The sequence below is a fragment of the Scheffersomyces coipomensis genome (genome assembly GCF_036884675.1).
Source record: "Scheffersomyces coipomensis strain NRRL Y-17651 chromosome Unknown DFJ63scaffold_4, whole genome shotgun sequence".
Classification (NCBI taxonomy): Eukaryota; Fungi; Ascomycota; class Pichiomycetes; order Serinales; family Debaryomycetaceae; genus Scheffersomyces; species Scheffersomyces coipomensis.
Window position 1 is genome coordinate 1,822,677 of NW_027042895.1, and position 18,291 is coordinate 1,840,967.

The following is an 18,291-nucleotide window of genomic DNA, read 5'->3' on the forward strand; positions in this document are numbered from 1 at the left end:
GTAAGTTGTTTTGAAACTACTAGTTTTATTAGTATTATAAGATAGAATAACTGTAGTAGCATATTTGATTTGATTTGATTTGATTTGATTTGATTTGATTTGATTTGATTTGAATATTGATATAGAGTAATTGAATTATACTAAGACTGAAAAATCTGGAAATTATCCTTGATAAATAATTAAGCATGGAAGGCTTAGTCCAAAAATAAGAGCATTCATTTTTCAGTATAAGCCAAGTAAAGTAATAATGGAAAAGATCGACTTGTCTTCCGAGTGAATGTTCTTTCGATGGATGGATAATCGCATGATTGCAAAATGGAAAAACAAGCCCATTGACTCATTCAGTTTAACATTGATCTTCGGAAAATCTCATTCGATTGCAAAAACCATCATTGAAATTAAAGTTGCAGAAAAAAAATTTTAATTTTCATTTAAAGGCGCATGACGTCAATGGGGGTACTTATAATATAAGATGAATTTGGAGGAATTATAAATGTAATATGTACCATATTAGGACGTTTGTCTAAGTACGTTAAGTGGTACACAGCAGCCATACCCATTACCAATGATTGAAAGAATACAGAAAGGAAAGAGATGCAATGATTTGACTCTATAGTCGTGGTGGTTGAACAAATAGTGAACTTTAATTAGACCTAAAAGATATTATATTTGGTTTTATGCTAGTAATTAGGCCTTCTTAGTGAGAGTTGAAATCCCTTTTAGTAACTAATATTGATTCTCACTAGTAGTAGGCCAGGTTTGAAACTTTGAAAATTGTACATGGTTAGCTTTACATCACACTGAAATTCAAACTTCAGTATAGTGTCCGATTGTTGAAATAGTTTAAATTCGCTTCAATTTTCGTAATTGTTGGACCCTAATGCTATGCAATTTTTCCATCTTGGCATTTGTAATTAGAATTATAATCCGCAGTTAGTTAGTCAGCTATTCAGTAAGACAGTAAGACAGTCAGTCAATCAGTTTAGTATATGCTGATTTTTCCAAACATAAAATGTCTTAATATGTAGATCTTAGAACTAATAGTCATCGCTATGGAAATAAAATACTACACCAGACCTGTTTATATATTGGTTATGATAATCCATTTGGCTTTAAATGGTTAATCATTTTCTTTACATACAGGAATAAGGTTGCAATTAAAATATTTTTTGTTTTTGCGGTCAGTACAAGCAAAGAGTTGTGTTGATATTCAGTAACTATCTTATAAGGTCAACCGAGTCACAATTTAAAGACTTCTCTATTAATTATATGATAGAAAACACTCATCTATTATTCCAATGGTATTTATAACATTCCCTTCAATAATAGACTGTATTCTGGTCGTGTTAATCTCACATAAACCAAATGTTAACTCTTTAATTTGACATACCTCCAACTGCAAAATCATCGGCTTTTGAAATAATTAAATTCAAGGGTGATATAAACGATGACTATTTGACCTAGTCAATAGTTAAATTTTTTTTCAATTCATGTCCCCAGCTTAGTATGCTTACCCACATATCGTATAGTGCTAATGAGCAAAGTAAGATTTATTGCATTATTTTAATTAAAAGATAGCAAGAGGTCCTTAGAGACCTACTTCATGCTAGACCATAGAGGTTAATTAAAAGGACTGTGAATCTGATCCTCTAGCATAACGTTATAGGAACATATTGAGTTTGATTTACATTAGACACACGCCATTTTGTGACTTGGATAGAGCCTTCAACTGTATAATAGAAAATTGGAAGTATATTCCAGCCATCAACACGGTAATAATAAAGATGATCTTGATCCCTAAGTCCAAAAGTTCTATCCAAATGCCATCAAGTATCTGTGTATATGGTCAGATATAATTATTGTCTTAACTTGCCAATCCGAAGTCTAAAGAGAAATTTATATACAGGATAAGAAATTTAGTCACATGACTTGAAAATAAATAAATAAAACTTTAAATCTATATTGAATAATATTCTAATTAGCATAGAGGTATAACCTGGTAGTTATTATTAAACTATTTTAACAATGACAAACATTTACTAGGGCATAGATTTGATTGCGAAAAATTTGAATTTGAAGCGTTCAGGGAGAAATAGAATTCTTTAACTGTCCCTTTTGGATTATTTTCTGGTTTATTTACCTATTTCCTAATTAGGAAGTCTAATTGAATTTATTTGCAAGCAAATTTAAATTAATATAACTTTTTTGAACCAGTACTTTTCAGAAACCAGCTTTTACAAATCGAAAAGGGGTTCTTCTATATATTTAGGAACACATATATATAATCTTCAGATAAACCAAAATGCTGAGTTTCCGACCTTACGGTACGGAGGAAACCAGAGTAGTAAGTGATCTATCAAGGTTTGATTTTGAACAAGTTACAAGAAGTCGATCACGAAATACAACCCCAACGTCATTAGATGAAGGTGACGATAAAAGCAGTCAATTTACATTAGACAACATCATACCGTACTACAATTCAACTCAAAGGTCGGATAGACCTCAATACCGTTACCCTGATCAACATCAACAACAACCTTCTCTGAAGACATTACTTCAAATAGCAGAAGAGCATCCTGACTTATATCATTCTAAGATAAGACCACCTCCACCCCCCAAAGATCAAATGGGGAGATCAAAATCAACTAAATCATTTTCACCATACCCACCATCTGTATTTATGAGTGTACCATATGAGAGAACTAAATTCAGAGATGACTTACCTCCTGAAATGGAACCAACTGAATATATAAATCAACAACAGAATGATAATAATAATAATAATAATATACAGGGAATTGAGAGACCTAATGATGATTTACAAAGCATAAATGCAAAACTGAAACAGTTAGAAGAAGATTTAGTACGTAGAGTTATGAATCAACCCTTATATACTTTCCCTGGTTACGAATTAGGGATTCCAAAATATGAAAATAGAGATGTCATGATATCAGTGAATGAAGTTGTATATTTCATTCAGATGATATTCAATATCATAGTCATAGTGTTAGCATCAATCTTATCTAATATTGATCATGATATTTCAGCTGGGTTTTATAGATATTTCATTGCTGATTCAATTTTATCATTATTAGTATGTTTCATGTTCATTGCCAATATAATTAATTTTGAAAAAAGAAATGGTAGTTTCTATTGTTTAACGGCATTATTGATGAACTTAGCATCATTCATCATGGTTCTTTCTTATATCATACCGAAAAGACATTGTCCTAGTACTTCAATATGTAATATGAGATATGCAAGTTCATCATTCATAATATTTTCCACTTTAATCTGGTTATGCGAAATGGTGGTATTCTTAACTACATTATATATATCAAGACTTAATTTATTGGACGAAATCAATTTTGATTTCAGTAATCAAGGAATAAGTAGAAATTACAATAACAATCAAAGAAACTTATCCCAAGATACTTTAATTCAAGAGAGTACACCCAAAGAATTAAGACAACGACAACGTGAACGAGAAAAGCAACAAAGAAAAGAAGAGGAAATGGCAGTTAAAGAACCTCCTTTGAAAGAATATTACCTCAATGAGAAAGGAGAAATGTATGAATTACTGAATGAGCAAGAGAAGGAACAACATAAAGGTAAAAATAAGATCTTGGTATATACGTTTTAGATATATAGAAACCATTTAGAATAAATGTTGCAACCCTCGGCGGCAAAAAAAAAAAGAGAAAAATAAATATTGCAAAAAATGTAAACAAAAAACATTTCTCCCTATTTTTAGAATTTGTAGATATCATTATCTTCATCTATATAGATCTGAGTGAAGTCAATCATCATCAACAAGTTTAAAAAAATGTTGTTTAAAAGTGTTATATGGTCATTGTTTGCCATTGTCGTGGTGAACGGTTTAGTTTTAAGACCTCAATTGGAAATAACTGGTGCAGCGTTAAAATTGACTATTCAAGGATTAAGAGAAACTAAACATCGGTTGAAAACAGAATTACAATTGTTGATGGCTCCATTAAATGCAAAAGAAGGTAAACAACCCCTTCTAGAAGAAACTGATATCCTTCTCCCTGTTCCTGCTGCTGCTCCAGTTGAAAATAATTTAGAAGTTAAGGAAGAAAATGATGAAGGTAATGAAGAAGTTTATGAAGCTCAATCATATGGAGCTGAAGATGTTGAAGGTGAAAGTGAAGGACAAATTGAGAATGAAGAAGAATCTACAGATGGTGTTGAACCACCACCACAAGTCAATCCACATCCTGATGAATTACTTATTCTTGCCAAAGATTTATTAAATTCAAAGATTTTCCAAAAGATTGGTTTACAAAAATTAGTTGATGATGGTTATTTTTATAATTTCACTATTGGAAAAGATTTAATTCATAATAATTTATTAGTTCCTAAAGATAGTAAGAATTTATTCCTTTTCAATACTAGTGATCCTTTAAGTATTCCCAAAAAATTAAAGAATAACTTTGCTAACTTTATTGATAATTCACCTCCATTTACATTACCTACATTCTTAAGTTTAATTGATTATTATTTAGTTATTCCAAAGAGTTATCTTGAACAACATTTAGATGATTATAATCAAATTGATTTTAGTTCTATTTATTCAAAAACTATTTTAAAATTTGAAACTGAAAAATTACCATTATTTAGAAAATGTATTAATGAAGGTAAACCATTATTAGTATTTATGTTTAATGGAGCTGCTACTAATGAAGGATTAAATACTATTATGAATATTAAAAATTATTTACCCATTAATGGTCAATTGACTAGTTTTTCAACATTTTTTGATACTTTTGCCAAAGATTGGATTGCCAATGTTAATTATGAAAGTTTAATTAAATCAATCTTTTGTACAACTAATGTGGATTCATTAGAAGAAAGTTATTGCTTAAGAATTAAAGATAATAAATCATTACATATCTTCCCTGCCTTTTATGATATTACCAAATTTATTGCTGATAAGGCCAATAAACATTTACAAAAATTAAAGACTGCAAATACCAATCCAGGGGTTTCAAAAAGAGAAGTTGTAAATGATGATGAAAATTCAGAAATTGAAAGTCAAGCATTTAGACAAATTCATAATAGGTTATCTAATGTTGCTGATCATGTTGGTGAAGTAACCTTTGAATTATCTACTGATCCCAAACCAGTGTTTGAAAGATTAGATGAAAGAATCGATCAAAAACTTGATTCTGCTTTTGAAAAGATTAATGCTTATCCTAATCGATTAAATGCCAAAAAGGATTCTCTAAAGGAAAGAATAGATGCTAAAAAGGATAATATTAAAGAAGAATTTGATTTATCAAAAATGGTTTTAGATGAAAAGAAGACAAATTTTGAAAATAAGCTTAGACAAGCTTTTACATCAAGATTAAAGAAGTATAAATTTAAACCTCATATTTTTGAAAAAGTTAAACAACAAATGCAAGACTCTGATGATTTTTCAGATGATTATTATTATCAACAATTACATCAACTTGAGTTAGAGCATCAACAAGAAGATGAACAAGAAACACATCAATTAGATCAACAACAACAACAAGAGGAAGAAGAAGAAGAGCTTCATAGATATGAAAATGATCCTGATCATGATTATGTTAGTAAAAGAAGTACTTTTTTTGAAATCGAACAAGATAATTTAAAACATAAACATATTGAAGGAGGTTTAGTATTACCATTATCATTAATTAAAATTCAAGAAAGGTTTATTGAATCACCAAGAAATAAAAGATTTAGTCAAATTGTATTTGATATTAAAGATGATCCATCTCATGAATTTGAATCTAATCAAAGATCTGATTTAAAACGAGTTTTCCATAAACGAGATTCAATTTATAGTGAAGATGAAGATTGTCAAAAGATTACTTGGTATAATATTTTTCATTATAGTATATTTGGTAAACCCAAATTTTGTATTAATCAATAGTTATTATATTGCTTGGAAATAAAAATATGTATATGTATTTTTTTTATGAACTAGAATAAATTTGTAGAATACAGATTTGATGAAACAAGAGAAGGAAGACTAATCTAAAAAACGTTAGATGTCTATAAAACAATAAATATATAAAAAATAAAAGGTAAGCATAGCTAAAAAGCAAAAAAAGTATAAGGTTATATCACGAATTAAAAGTAAAAATGATGTTATTGATGTTGAAGTTTTGAATCAGAAAATGTTTCTTATATAAAGTTTGAACGACTTCCATTACCTTCATAACTTTGAGTATTACTATAGGAAGTATTAGCTTGATACGGAGTTGAAGTTGAAGGTTGATAATTACTTCTTGGATTATAAGATGTATTGAAACCAGTTGTGCCTGAGCCATGAATGGTTGAAGAAGGTTGGGTTGGTTCGACATTTTCGAAATAATATGAGTTACGAGCTGAGTTTGATTCATTATTAGTATTTCCTGAACCATTATTAAAATTGAAATTTGAATTTGATTTGGAATTGGATGTATTTGAATTTGAATTGTTTAAAGGGTGGGATGATGGTCTTTGATAATCGTAATCATCATCATAAGTTGATTCTTCTTCAAATGGTTTTCCCCCGATATTACGAGAAGGACTTTCATCATCTTCATCTTCATCAACTGGTGGAATACCTCCATGTTCATGACCTTTCATAGCGGTTTGACCTAAGGCCATTAATTCCAAATCTTCATCAGCTTCATTTCCTTCACCAGTTTTATTATCAAATCTAGGTAAGAATGATACTCTATCATCTTTCATTGGTTTATATCTTGTATCTGGATTCTTATAAACCAAAGCCAATACACAGGTAACAATGGTAAAGATTAATAAGAATAAGGCAAAAACAGCATTCAATACGAAATAAACCACTCCCATTACGGAACCAACAATATGAGGTTGTTTAAAGATATAAGAGAAGAACATAAAGAATAAAGCATTAAGGGTATTAACCACGGTAACGGCGATATTAAACGCATTAGTTCTTTTATCCATGAATGGTCTAATGACACAAACAGCCACACAATAGAATAATTCAATAGCGAACACAATGACGGATTGAATAGTACCATGACGTTGTAATAAAGCAACAAAGATTGATTTTAAAAGGATATAAATCAAACTTACTAAGATGAAATAATAACAATCAGCACGATATTGAACATAAAGGAAACCGAATTTATTTAAAAAGTTTGCATCACCAAATAAAAGATAAGCAGGATTATGGAAATTTTTAACAGAACGTTTGCCAAATAAGATAACTCTTGTAGTAGCTTGGAATAATAAGATAACGGCAAATACTAATAAAAATACAGCAACCACTACGGCCCCAGCTGAATCACGTTCCCATAATTGCCAAACACACATGACAACAATTTGAGGGAAAGCTAATACTAATAAACGATATAATGACCCTTTAATGATTAAAGACCATTGTTTTCTATATTCACCGAATTTACCTTCATTCATGATTTTAGCACGAGTTAAGATTTCAATAATAGCTTTAAATAATCCTAAACATACTACCATTACAAAGGCAAAGAATAATAAAAAGATAATGGTTGTCATGAAAAGATTGGTGATTTCAATACCTGCTAAATATGCCACTCTTTGAATACCTCTTAAAACTAAAATTCTGGTACCGATATTACCCTTTTCATCAGTAGTATATAAAGTTGGATCTAAAGCATCAGTATATCCGAAATCTTCGGAATCAAGACTAATGGCTCTTTTTGATAATTTTTGAACTGGTTCAAATACTTGAGAATCATATAATTCTTGTAAATATTCAAATGAACGTTTAACTTTCTTTTGAACTGAGATTGATAAATAATTAGCTTCTAAAATATCAGTTGGAGTTCCACCCGTGGCTTGAATATACCAATTAGCAATATCTTGTACAAACCCAACTCTAACGATACCTACTGACCACATGAAATTTTGAGCCCAAGCAGCTGCAATAGGAGGAACTTTAGCAACAGCCATCATAGCAGTAATAGCTAAAGATTGGAAATAAATAAATAATGACATGGAATTGGAAGCAATATGTGCAGCGGTATTAGAATGTCCAATGACGGAGACTACTCCTGAAGTAATAACCCCTAACCCTGCAATAGCAGCAATGGGCCAAGCAGCATATTTAGTTTGAACAGTTTTACCATTAGTTACTGAAGCTTCTACACAAGCATAAGCTTCGAAAGAATCTAAATCATAGATTAATACCCTGACGGTAGCATCTAAGTTTGGAATACCATAAGCCACACCTGGGATTTGAGTTGTTACATCATCAGATACGGTATATTGAGAAGATAAATCCAAATGACCTGAAGTCATTGGACAAACTTCAGGATAATTAATATCACATAAGGAGATATTTTTTGTGATGGCATTTATACCATAAGCAATTAATTGAACATAAGCACCAACTTTGGCATTTATATTTGATAAGGCAGTAACATCGAAATAAACGGTATTATTATGAGGATAAAATTCGACATCAAAGAATGAAGCGGTGAATTGAGAATTATCCATACAAGTTAATAAGGAGGATGATTTAAGGTAAGATAATCCAGATACTACTTGGAGGAGGTATAAGGATAATATTATATGTAAATTGAACTTCATTTTGAATTATATGTGTATGATGGATGAGGAGGGGAAGCACAATGATGAGAATAAAGTGATAGATCTGAAGTATTGGTGGTGGGTAGATGGATGGATGGTGGTGTTAGATGGGTGTGGTAATACTATATGATATATAGCAAAGGGATAGGTTGGAGGGATATATATTAATAATAATAATAATATGAACCCAGCCTTGATTCAAGTTACGAAACGAAACGAAGTTGAAAATGAATCAAAAGGAAAAAAAAAAAGCTTGATTCAAAGGAAGAAAGATCAAGACAGACAGGAAATAGACTAGCTAACGAATGAGTTGATGATGGGAGGAGGAGGAGGAGGAGGAGTGATTAGTAGTGATTGGGAGGATGATCACTAATGGATAGGTTGTCGATGGATGGATTGGTTGATGGATGGATGGTTAAACAGATAGATTAATTAAATTTTTGGCAGCAGTGATAAAATTTAAATCTGGGTTAGACCAGTCTGTTCTGTTCTGTTCTGTTCGTTCTAGAGCCCTTTTCAGTTCAATCCCCTTTAAATAAAAAAAAGAAATCAAAAAAAAAAAAATTAAAAAATTAAAAAATTAAAATTTCTGATTTGATCACAAAGACACGACTTCTTAAAAAGAAATTTTTTGATCTGAAGTTAAAGGTAAACAAATTACTGGTGGTACACTGAATTACTATTTAAAGGGATATGGCTTACGAGTAGTACAGAGAAAGACAAGTTCATTTGATGATGATTACTATGAATCATTTAACTCAACAAATTACTTAAAGATGTTAACACATATACATCTACACAAATTGACACATTTACACATCCCTTAATCTATAAATTAAGATGAACTGAACTGAATTGACAATGTGGGTACTCTTCATAATGTATGGGAGTGTTTAAAAATAGAATTTTGAACAGGCTATATACAGGACACATTATATACAGGAAATCATTACGTCACAGGATCTTACTTAACATTTCATTTCCTTCGAGGCTATACTCTTGTTTACTTATATGTCTTATTTCTTTTATTAGTATGTATGTCAAACGTATCACCCTAAGTGATCACTTGTTAATAATTTATTGTTTACATTTTATAACTTGTATGAGGCTAATACAAACTGTTTTATATATGTCGTGTATGGTCCAAATTGCAAATATTTACAACTTCTATACTAACTCCTCCTCCACCTCTTTCAAAGCCAAGTCAATTCAATTCAATTGAATTGATCAGGATTAATATCACTTCTATTAACTTCTTAATCAATTCTCTAAACAATTATTCAAAGCCAATCAAGGACATCATTTGAAATTCTCCTAAATTCAACCCATTCCAGTCCACGGCACCTTTCCTTTTCTCCTAAAAATGTGGAAATACCATTTGATTAATCCACTTTGACGGTTGTTGAAATGATTGATCGAGAACTAAATAGAGCTTTTCGGTTTAATAATATTACAATGGAAGAAATCATCCCAATAATACATGGAATAGTAACTAATGCTTTAACTAATATAGAACTTTCACCATAACCTAAGTACCATCCACTTAACCCACCAATGAATTAAGTATATATCACGAACAAAGGTAAACTTAAATCAAATACAGTATTTAATTTCGAGGCTGAAAGTTGATTCGATCGCCAATACCAAATTCGAACTCCAATTACGCACCATATGAAAACACTCGTCAGTGATATTGATTCAATTGCATGATTGAATTCGATTGGAATATAGGGTTTTAAAGTGTAGAATGTTATGACTGATAGTATAAAACATACATTGAATGTGATATCGATAGGTATCATATTTGAATAGTTTTGCTGGGATTAAGATAAACTTATATCAGTAAAAATTAGGGGAATTTCATGAAATATGGTTATTTATATATGTAAATATCTAACCAACCTTGAAATATATACTTTTAGTTAAGGAACGACCATTGTATACTTCTAAGGCGGTTAGGAGCATATTAAGAAAGGCTAAAACAGAATTACACTTACTTTTCTTCTAAATAAATAATCACTGTCAATTAAAAGTTTAACTATTAAACTGAATCACTAAAACTAATTATAAATGAACTAAATAAAAATGAAAATAAATAAATGAAAGTCAACAACTACAAAACTAATAGGGAATACCATTGGTAAGTCTTTGGAATTCATCATACCCTTTGGTATAGAAACTTTCCATTGATTTCTTAATTAATCCTCTAAAAAATTGTCCTGCTTCTCTTTCTGATTTACCAGGGACAAATCTTTGTCTTAATTTCTTCACGGTATTTTCTTTAAAACATGGTAATCCACTTTCTAACATTGGATTCACACATCTAACAATGGTTTCCATATATGGTCTACATGCTAAATAACCTTTAACACATAATTCTTCAAACCATTTAAATGCTTGAGTATCATCTCTACCTCCTAATACTAAAATCATTTCATGTGTTAACTTAAATGGAGCAACTTCAAATTTAACTCCACCTGGAACAATATCAAAACAAAATCCAAAATCAATATGTAATACATGTCCTTGATCATCATACATAATATTCCCATTATGACGATCTTTAAATTGTAATAAATAGGATATGATTGAATATGCTGCTAACGATTTAATTAAATTATTTCTAGCTTGTTGAAATTCAATCGAATTCTCCGGTCCAAATTTAGTAATGAAATATTCATATAATCCATTAACAGCTTCTCTACCTAACATATCTCTACTTGTAGCATTGGGTAATACATCAATCACCCCACATCCAGGAGCTGTAGCGGTAACTCTATATGGGAACACATAAAGATCTAAACCAGCATTAGTCCAAATCGTTCTAAATATCGATATCAATTGGATTGCTAAAACATCTTGACGACAATCATCCCCAACTTTGAAAATTGCCCCTTGCCATTTTTCAATGGGGATAATGGTTGGTTCACCAAATTCATCAATATCATGGATTTCCTTTCTGATTTTAAATGTGGCCATGAATGGAGCTTTAGCATGAGATTGTAATGGACGACCTGATTTACGATTAATATCAATCACGGTACCATCTGGATTACTAGGTAAATAAACTCCAGCTTTAACTTTAATCTTAAACATTTCTTCATCGATTTTTTCCTTCTTTTCAGCTTTAGATTTCTTAATATATGGTTTTAATTTTCCAGAAATAGATGTAACTTCAGCAAAGAATCCAAATTCTCGTTCATAAAATTTCAAATCTCGTTCATTAAAACTTGATGTCATTTTTTGTTGAATACGATCCAAGATAGGTTTAATTGAATCTGGTTCTTGACTCTCATCATCCTTATAACTATTAGCCAACATATTCCAAATGATTTGATGTGAAAATAATTGGGATACTTGAGCAGTTTCTAAAATAAATCTTTCCACATATCCTTTAGCATCATATCTTAAACTTTGAACAATTTGAGGAACATAAAAGAAAGTGATATTAACATCATGACTTTCTAATGATCTCATGGTATATTGTAACACATAAGGATTATTACCAAATGGAGGTAAGAATAATGTAATACAATCAATAGGGGATAATGGTTCCCAAAATAATAAATGATAATGAGGTTGTAAACTACTTTTTTCGGCATTTATACCAATATAATATTGAACAGCTTCAGGATAATAAATTGCTGCCAAGGTATTATTGGAAATTAAGGATTGTAAAGTTTCATCAAGATTCTTAATTTTATATCTTAATGATAAATTAATAGCTAAGATTGGATCAATAGCATAACTTTTGGCTAAAATATTACTACTGATTTGAGATTGATTACTAATGAATGATCCTTTAGTTTCACTTGAACTTAATGGATCCAACCACACAGAAATCTTGGAAATTTCATCATCTAAGAAATATAAAAGAATAGTCTTTTTATACGATAATGATTCGGATTTATAAGTTGGTGATTGTTGAACTAATTTAGCCACATCCTTTAATAATCCATAATCTCCTTTAATCTTTAAAAGATTACCTCCATAAGGATAATTTGCTCTACCTTTAAACCAAGATAATGCAGCATCAAAGATTAATTCAGTTAAATATAAAATACTTCTTGATCCCAATTTATTATGATAATTCAAAACATCAAAGGAATATTTAATTAATTCAAATCTAATAAATCTTGAATATGGATGTAAACTAGCAATTAAAAGATTCTTTAACCCAATTTCAATAAATCTAGTGAATAATTTTAATAAATGATCACTTTGGTTTAATGTAGCTTCGAAATTAGATGAAAATAATTTAATCAAATGTAAATGAATATCAAATGATCGTTCGGTAATTTGAGATAACTTATTAACTGCTTTTCTATCACTTGGAGCATATTCCATTTTATCAAATTCCGGATTTTCAATATCAAATGCAGTGGAGAATAATCCTTTCTTTAATTCAATTGATGTTTCCCATTTCTTGGCGATTTCACTTAATAACAATCCTGATAAATTAGGTCTATCCTTCATGATGGTAAACCAAATACCAATTGCAATATTCATAATATTACTATCAAATAACATAAAGGGGATTTCAACTAAATATCTTAAAGTTTCAGCTTCACTTTGTTCTTGAAGTAATGTAAAACCAGCAATATCAGTTAATAATTTAATATATTCTTGAGGATCATTTTGTTGTTGTTTAATTAATAAATTCTTTTGAGATTGATCAGAAGGCTTTTGATGATAAAAGGTACTAAATAAAGTCAGTTTAAATTCTTCAACTCTTGAACGAATACTAAATAAATCATCGACATTATTTAATTTATTAGCATCTTTTAAATCACTTATAAATGCACTTCTCCAACTTAATTGAGCTACAAATGATGGTAATGTATTAACATCACGAGCAGTAATACGTGACATAGATGATAATTGACGGTCATTACCTAATACACTTCCTGCCATTTCTAAAGCAAATGAAACCCCATATTCAACCTTTTTACCAGATTGGAATCCATTCACATCAGTAACATAGGTTTGAATTAAACTCTTAACATCAACATTACTCTTTAGTAAAATCAATCTAACCCAATGTTTTGATTTTTCATTAAAACGTTTAAAGGTTTCATCTCTCCAAGTATACGAATCACTTAATAATAATTGAATACCGGTTCTATCAGCAGTAAATGAAGTAGTTGGTTCATATTGATTAGTTTCAGCATCAACAATACTATCAAATAATAACGTTAAAAGATCAAATAATGAAAATAAACTTAGACTATGACATAATGATGATGGAACTTTATTAATTAATAAATCACAACATTGAATAGCAGCATCTTGTAAATCTTCTAATCTATGACAACACAAAGCTAACATATTAGTTAATTGTTCAGAAATATTATCAGAACTAAATTGTTTATTAGCACCATTATTAATTAAAATAATATAATCACGAACAATCTTGAATGCAATATAACCAATATATTTTTCAATTCCACTGGTTTTGATAGATGGATCTGAATAATAATGTAAGATAGTTGAACAATCACCTGATTTAACTCTAAGAGATTCCACAAATACAGTGGCGGCTAAAAACATTAATTTTTGATAAGACATAGTTCTATGAACTTCAAAAATATCACCAATAATATGTCTATGATCTTTCACATTACTATTTGAAGAACCTCTTCTTAAAACGGTATTTAATTCCAAGGTAGTTTCAGTTCTATCCCATGATAATTCAGATGCTAATGGAGGAGAATTGTAAGCGATTCTTTCTAATTCTTTAATATGACGTTTTGAATTAGGAGCATTAATGGAATAACCATGAACCACCATATTAAACCAAATATTTCTAAAAAGATTAATGGTTTCTGTGTTTTTAATTTCTAATGGTTTTTCATTCTTATTCACATCCGGTAATAATTCTGACAATGGTTTTAAATAAATAGCAATTTGATCACCAATTTCACTAATTTCATTATGAGATCTATGATGATCTAATACTTGAACATCACCACGAGATATGATGGCTTGTAAAATCTCATGTAAATAAACTTGGAATAATGGATTTTCAGGAGTTAATTTATGAGATAACGAAACTCTGGCATTTGTTAAATTGGCTAATAAATGATGATTTTTCTTTTCTAATGCTTCTAATGATAATCTATTTAAAAGTTTCAGTAATATAATGAATTCACGTTCAGGTAAGAATGGTGCGCATGATACTAAACCCTTTAATAATAATTCTCCAATCGGTGAATCTACTTTGGTGATCTTTTGCGATAAAATAGTCACAGCTAAAGTAGGGATTGTTTCATCATTACAAGCCTGAGCAATTTCAATAACGGCTGATACAGCGTTTTGACAAACTTTATTATAATCATTTTCATCATATTCACCAGCAATACTTCTAACTGAAAGATTAGATCTACTACCGTTATTAGGGAATGATGAAATAGATGTACGTCTTGATAATGATAAGAATTCTCCTGCTGCGGTACCATTAGTGCTAGCACCACCATTCTTAAATTGAGGAGGACCAAGTTTTCTAATTGAATTTCTTGATTGTAATTGTAAACCATCATTGCCCACGAATACTAAATTGGTTAAAGCATAAATGGTAGTAACAATGGAATCTTGAGTTAAAACTTTTGATGCTAACCCAACACATTTGGATGCTTCTATACTATAATCAGATTTAACTTTTGGATTCGCAATTAATGAAGTGAAACCTCTTGTTAATGAAGGGCCAACTTTATCGTCTTTAAAGACCAATAAAGCACCTAATTGAAGTACACTCAAACCTAAATCAGGATCCAACATGACTTGTTTAATTTGTAAACAGTTTTTAAAGAATTTTTTGGCAATTTTAATATCAACAATATCAGTAAACATACCACAACTTAAAATTTGAATATTATGAGCTTTAGCTAAATATCCATGCTTTAAACGTTCATAACTGGAATAAACAATATAAGTTTCACCTCTATCTAAGAATTCCATCTTTGAAATAGCATTATGAGATAAATTTTTAATAATTTCCATATGTTGCTGAGAAATATCCAAGTTTTCTTTAGCTAATGAAAATCCATTTTCATCAACAACTTCTTCTTCCGCTTCTTCTTCATTTGCTAAATATTTGGCTGATGCTTTATCTAAGATGTAATTGATTAATGGACCACTTTTATTTCCAAGAATTGAATTCAAGATTGATGTCATTAAGTAACTGATTTTTTCAATATAAAGGATTGGTGAGAATGAAGCCATATACAGATGATCTAAAAGTTCAGTGTAATCATTGTCTTCTTTATGAACTGCACTAGAATAGAATTCAATATCATTTAAGAATTCAACATTATCAATGCATGCATCTAAAGTGGTAAATAATTTAAATGATTTTGGAGTCTGAATTAAAATTTGAGAATTTTGAGTTAAACCTTCAATATAACCTAAGATAGTAAAGAAATCAGTCAATTCTCTTTCATCATAAGCCTTAGCAAAGAATTTATCGGTGAATTCAGTGAACACGTTAATCACATCATCTTGAAATTGATGATTGAATTGGCGAGATATATTACATAAAGCCGTGGTTAAATGTTGAGCAAGATTTGCCCAAGGAGAAATCTTATTTGATTTGGTAGCAATTGAATAACTAAACTTTTGATGTTGTAAGTCTAACAAATAAACTCTGAACTTTTTAATTAATAACTTAGCTTGATTAGTAAATTTAAGATCAACCGTTGATTCACAAAGGGCGATCAACACTTCATATTCACGAATACTGATTGATTCAACAGCTAAATCCTTATCATCCACATCAGTTTCTTTCCCACACCATGTCAAAACCTTATTGAAGTCTTCGTTGGATGCTGGATTTGGTATGGTTTCATTTGATGATAATTGTTGTACCGATAACTTTGATAACTTCCGAAGTGATTCTGCTCTTATAGAGCCTCGTGATATACCGTTAAAGTCCATCTTGAAACCACTCACCTATCTAACAATTGAGCTGATTACAACCTTTGTATGTTCAGTCCTTTGAAATGATACTCAGATGATACCTTTATCGATGATTAACAAGAAGAAGAAAGACAAGTTGTCCAAGATGATGGTTTGACCGTCAGTTTTCGTTTAACCAAATTGAAACAAGAAATTCCTGCACATGTTACTCCTATAATTTTTTTTTTCAGTGTCAGTTTTGTTTTGTGGAGGGGTTTCAAACTGACGCTGTGATATTTAACAATTACTTTCCCAAATAGGAAATTTTGATAACGAAATATTATATAGAAGTTACACATTGATTTAATTACTTAACCAGATAATCCATGGATATATATATTAACAGTCTTATGATAATATAACAGATCTACGATAAAAAAAATCTAAAAAATCAAAAAAAATAATAGTTAAAATTAACATGTGTGTTACAGATGAATGGGTATAACCAGTGAATTGAATTCAGATTATTGCTAATATACAGAACCAGATCAGATTCCCAATTATATGAGGCTGGGAATTGATAACAAATGATGATGACCTCAATGAGGAAGACCAAAGATGCAAAGATATAATATGATGAGTGAATAATTATCAACGAACAGAACAGCAAATAGTTAGAACATGAATATGAATATGAATTACAACTCTAGTATAGGAATCAGATCCATTGATGACTTTTAGTTATGTCATTAATCATTATTTTATTTCTTGAGTTGAAAATCAAACTTATGAATAAGTTTCAATCAAGGTATCTCTTAAGTTTCCAGAAATAGCATCTGGTTGAGCATCTTGTAATCTGAAAATAGATTCTATCACAGATAATTCTGGAGCAGTAGTATCTAAACCAGCAACGGCTAACCAATCATTAACAACCATACCGGCACCAACAACTGAAGAACCTCTATTCACAGTACCAGCCACTAATGGAACTTGTAATAATGATGATAATTCTTCTTGATCTTGAATGGAGGTTTGAGGATGGACAATACCACCTTGATTTGATAATGAACAGTATGATCCAACTAATACATTTCCAGCAATAGTTTGACGGAAAACTTCTACACCTAATACATCAGCTATTAATTCTTCAGTTTCTCTTTCAATATCTGGATGGACTAAAGCAACATAATCATTACAACAAATAACATTACCTAAAGCTGATAATCTTTCTTCAACTCTTTGAATCTTAACTGAGTCTGGTAAGGAATTTCTTAAATGCATTAATTCTTGATCAGTAGTTTGAGTAGGAACTAATAACCCACGTCTGTTACCAGCAGTCATTCTACCCACAATTCTAGTACCAGAAATAGTAGTATGAACAATAGGAACCACATCACCTAATTCAGCTTCAAAAGCAGAATAAAAATTTTCAGATCCACCAACAGCAACTAAACTATAGGAGTTAGTTAATTTGGCAAACACACCAACTTCATTGGAGTTTTCAAATTGAGTTCTACTAGCCATGATATATGTTTAAGCTTGTTTAACTTTAATATTATAATAGTAATATAAACAAAAAAAGGTATAAGATAAATTTAGCTAAATCTGATATTGTGAAAATTTAAATTTATCAAATTTTTTTGGGATGAGTAATAAAGATTTAGCATCAAATTTTCACTTCTGGACTGCACATAAAATGGAGTGATCACGTGTCATATAATATAGATATAATTTTATCGGAAATTATGATAAATGGGGTCCTGCTGAAGAGATAGAGGAGAAATTGATTCTACAAAGTTTCAATTG

General features: G+C 30.1%; 5 protein-coding genes across 5 annotated transcripts; 2 read left to right on the forward strand and 3 right to left on the reverse strand. All coding sequences in view use genetic code 12, as the record gives it.

Moving 5' to 3' along the window:
* The first annotated feature begins 1,952 nt into the window (after positions 1-1,952).
* On the forward strand, positions 1,953-3,735 carry DFJ63DRAFT_174640 (uncharacterized protein). Its single transcript, XM_064903743.1, has one exon. It carries the CDS (start codon positions 2,303-2,305, stop codon positions 3,641-3,643), a length of 1,341 nt encoding a protein of 446 aa, XP_064762110.1. The 5' UTR covers positions 1,953-2,302; the 3' UTR covers positions 3,644-3,735.
* Positions 3,736-4,551: 816 nt separating this feature from the next.
* On the forward strand, positions 4,552-5,973 carry DFJ63DRAFT_319569 (uncharacterized protein). The gene has a single exon (XM_064907076.1). It carries the CDS (start codon positions 4,679-4,681, stop codon positions 5,921-5,923), a length of 1,245 nt encoding a protein of 414 aa, XP_064762111.1. The 5' UTR covers positions 4,552-4,678; the 3' UTR covers positions 5,924-5,973.
* A 77-nt stretch (positions 5,974-6,050) lies between these two features.
* On the reverse strand, positions 6,051-9,034 carry FLC2 (flavin adenine dinucleotide transporter). Its single transcript, XM_064903744.1, has one exon. The coding sequence runs from the start codon at positions 8,590-8,592 to the stop codon at positions 6,178-6,180; it is 2,415 nt and encodes an 804-aa protein (XP_064762112.1). The 5' UTR covers positions 8,593-9,034; the 3' UTR covers positions 6,051-6,177.
* A 1,567-nt stretch (positions 9,035-10,601) lies between these two features.
* On the reverse strand, positions 10,602-16,898 carry STT4 (1-phosphatidylinositol 4-kinase). Its single transcript, XM_064903745.1, has one exon. It carries the CDS (start codon positions 16,522-16,524, stop codon positions 10,714-10,716), a length of 5,811 nt encoding a protein of 1,936 aa, XP_064762113.1. The 5' UTR covers positions 16,525-16,898; the 3' UTR covers positions 10,602-10,713.
* On the reverse strand, positions 16,898-18,290 carry DFJ63DRAFT_174596 (translation initiation factor 6). The gene has a single exon (XM_064903742.1). It carries the CDS (start codon positions 18,007-18,009, stop codon positions 17,272-17,274), a length of 738 nt encoding a protein of 245 aa, XP_064762114.1. The 5' UTR covers positions 18,010-18,290; the 3' UTR covers positions 16,898-17,271.
* Position 18,291: the final 1 nt, after the last annotated feature.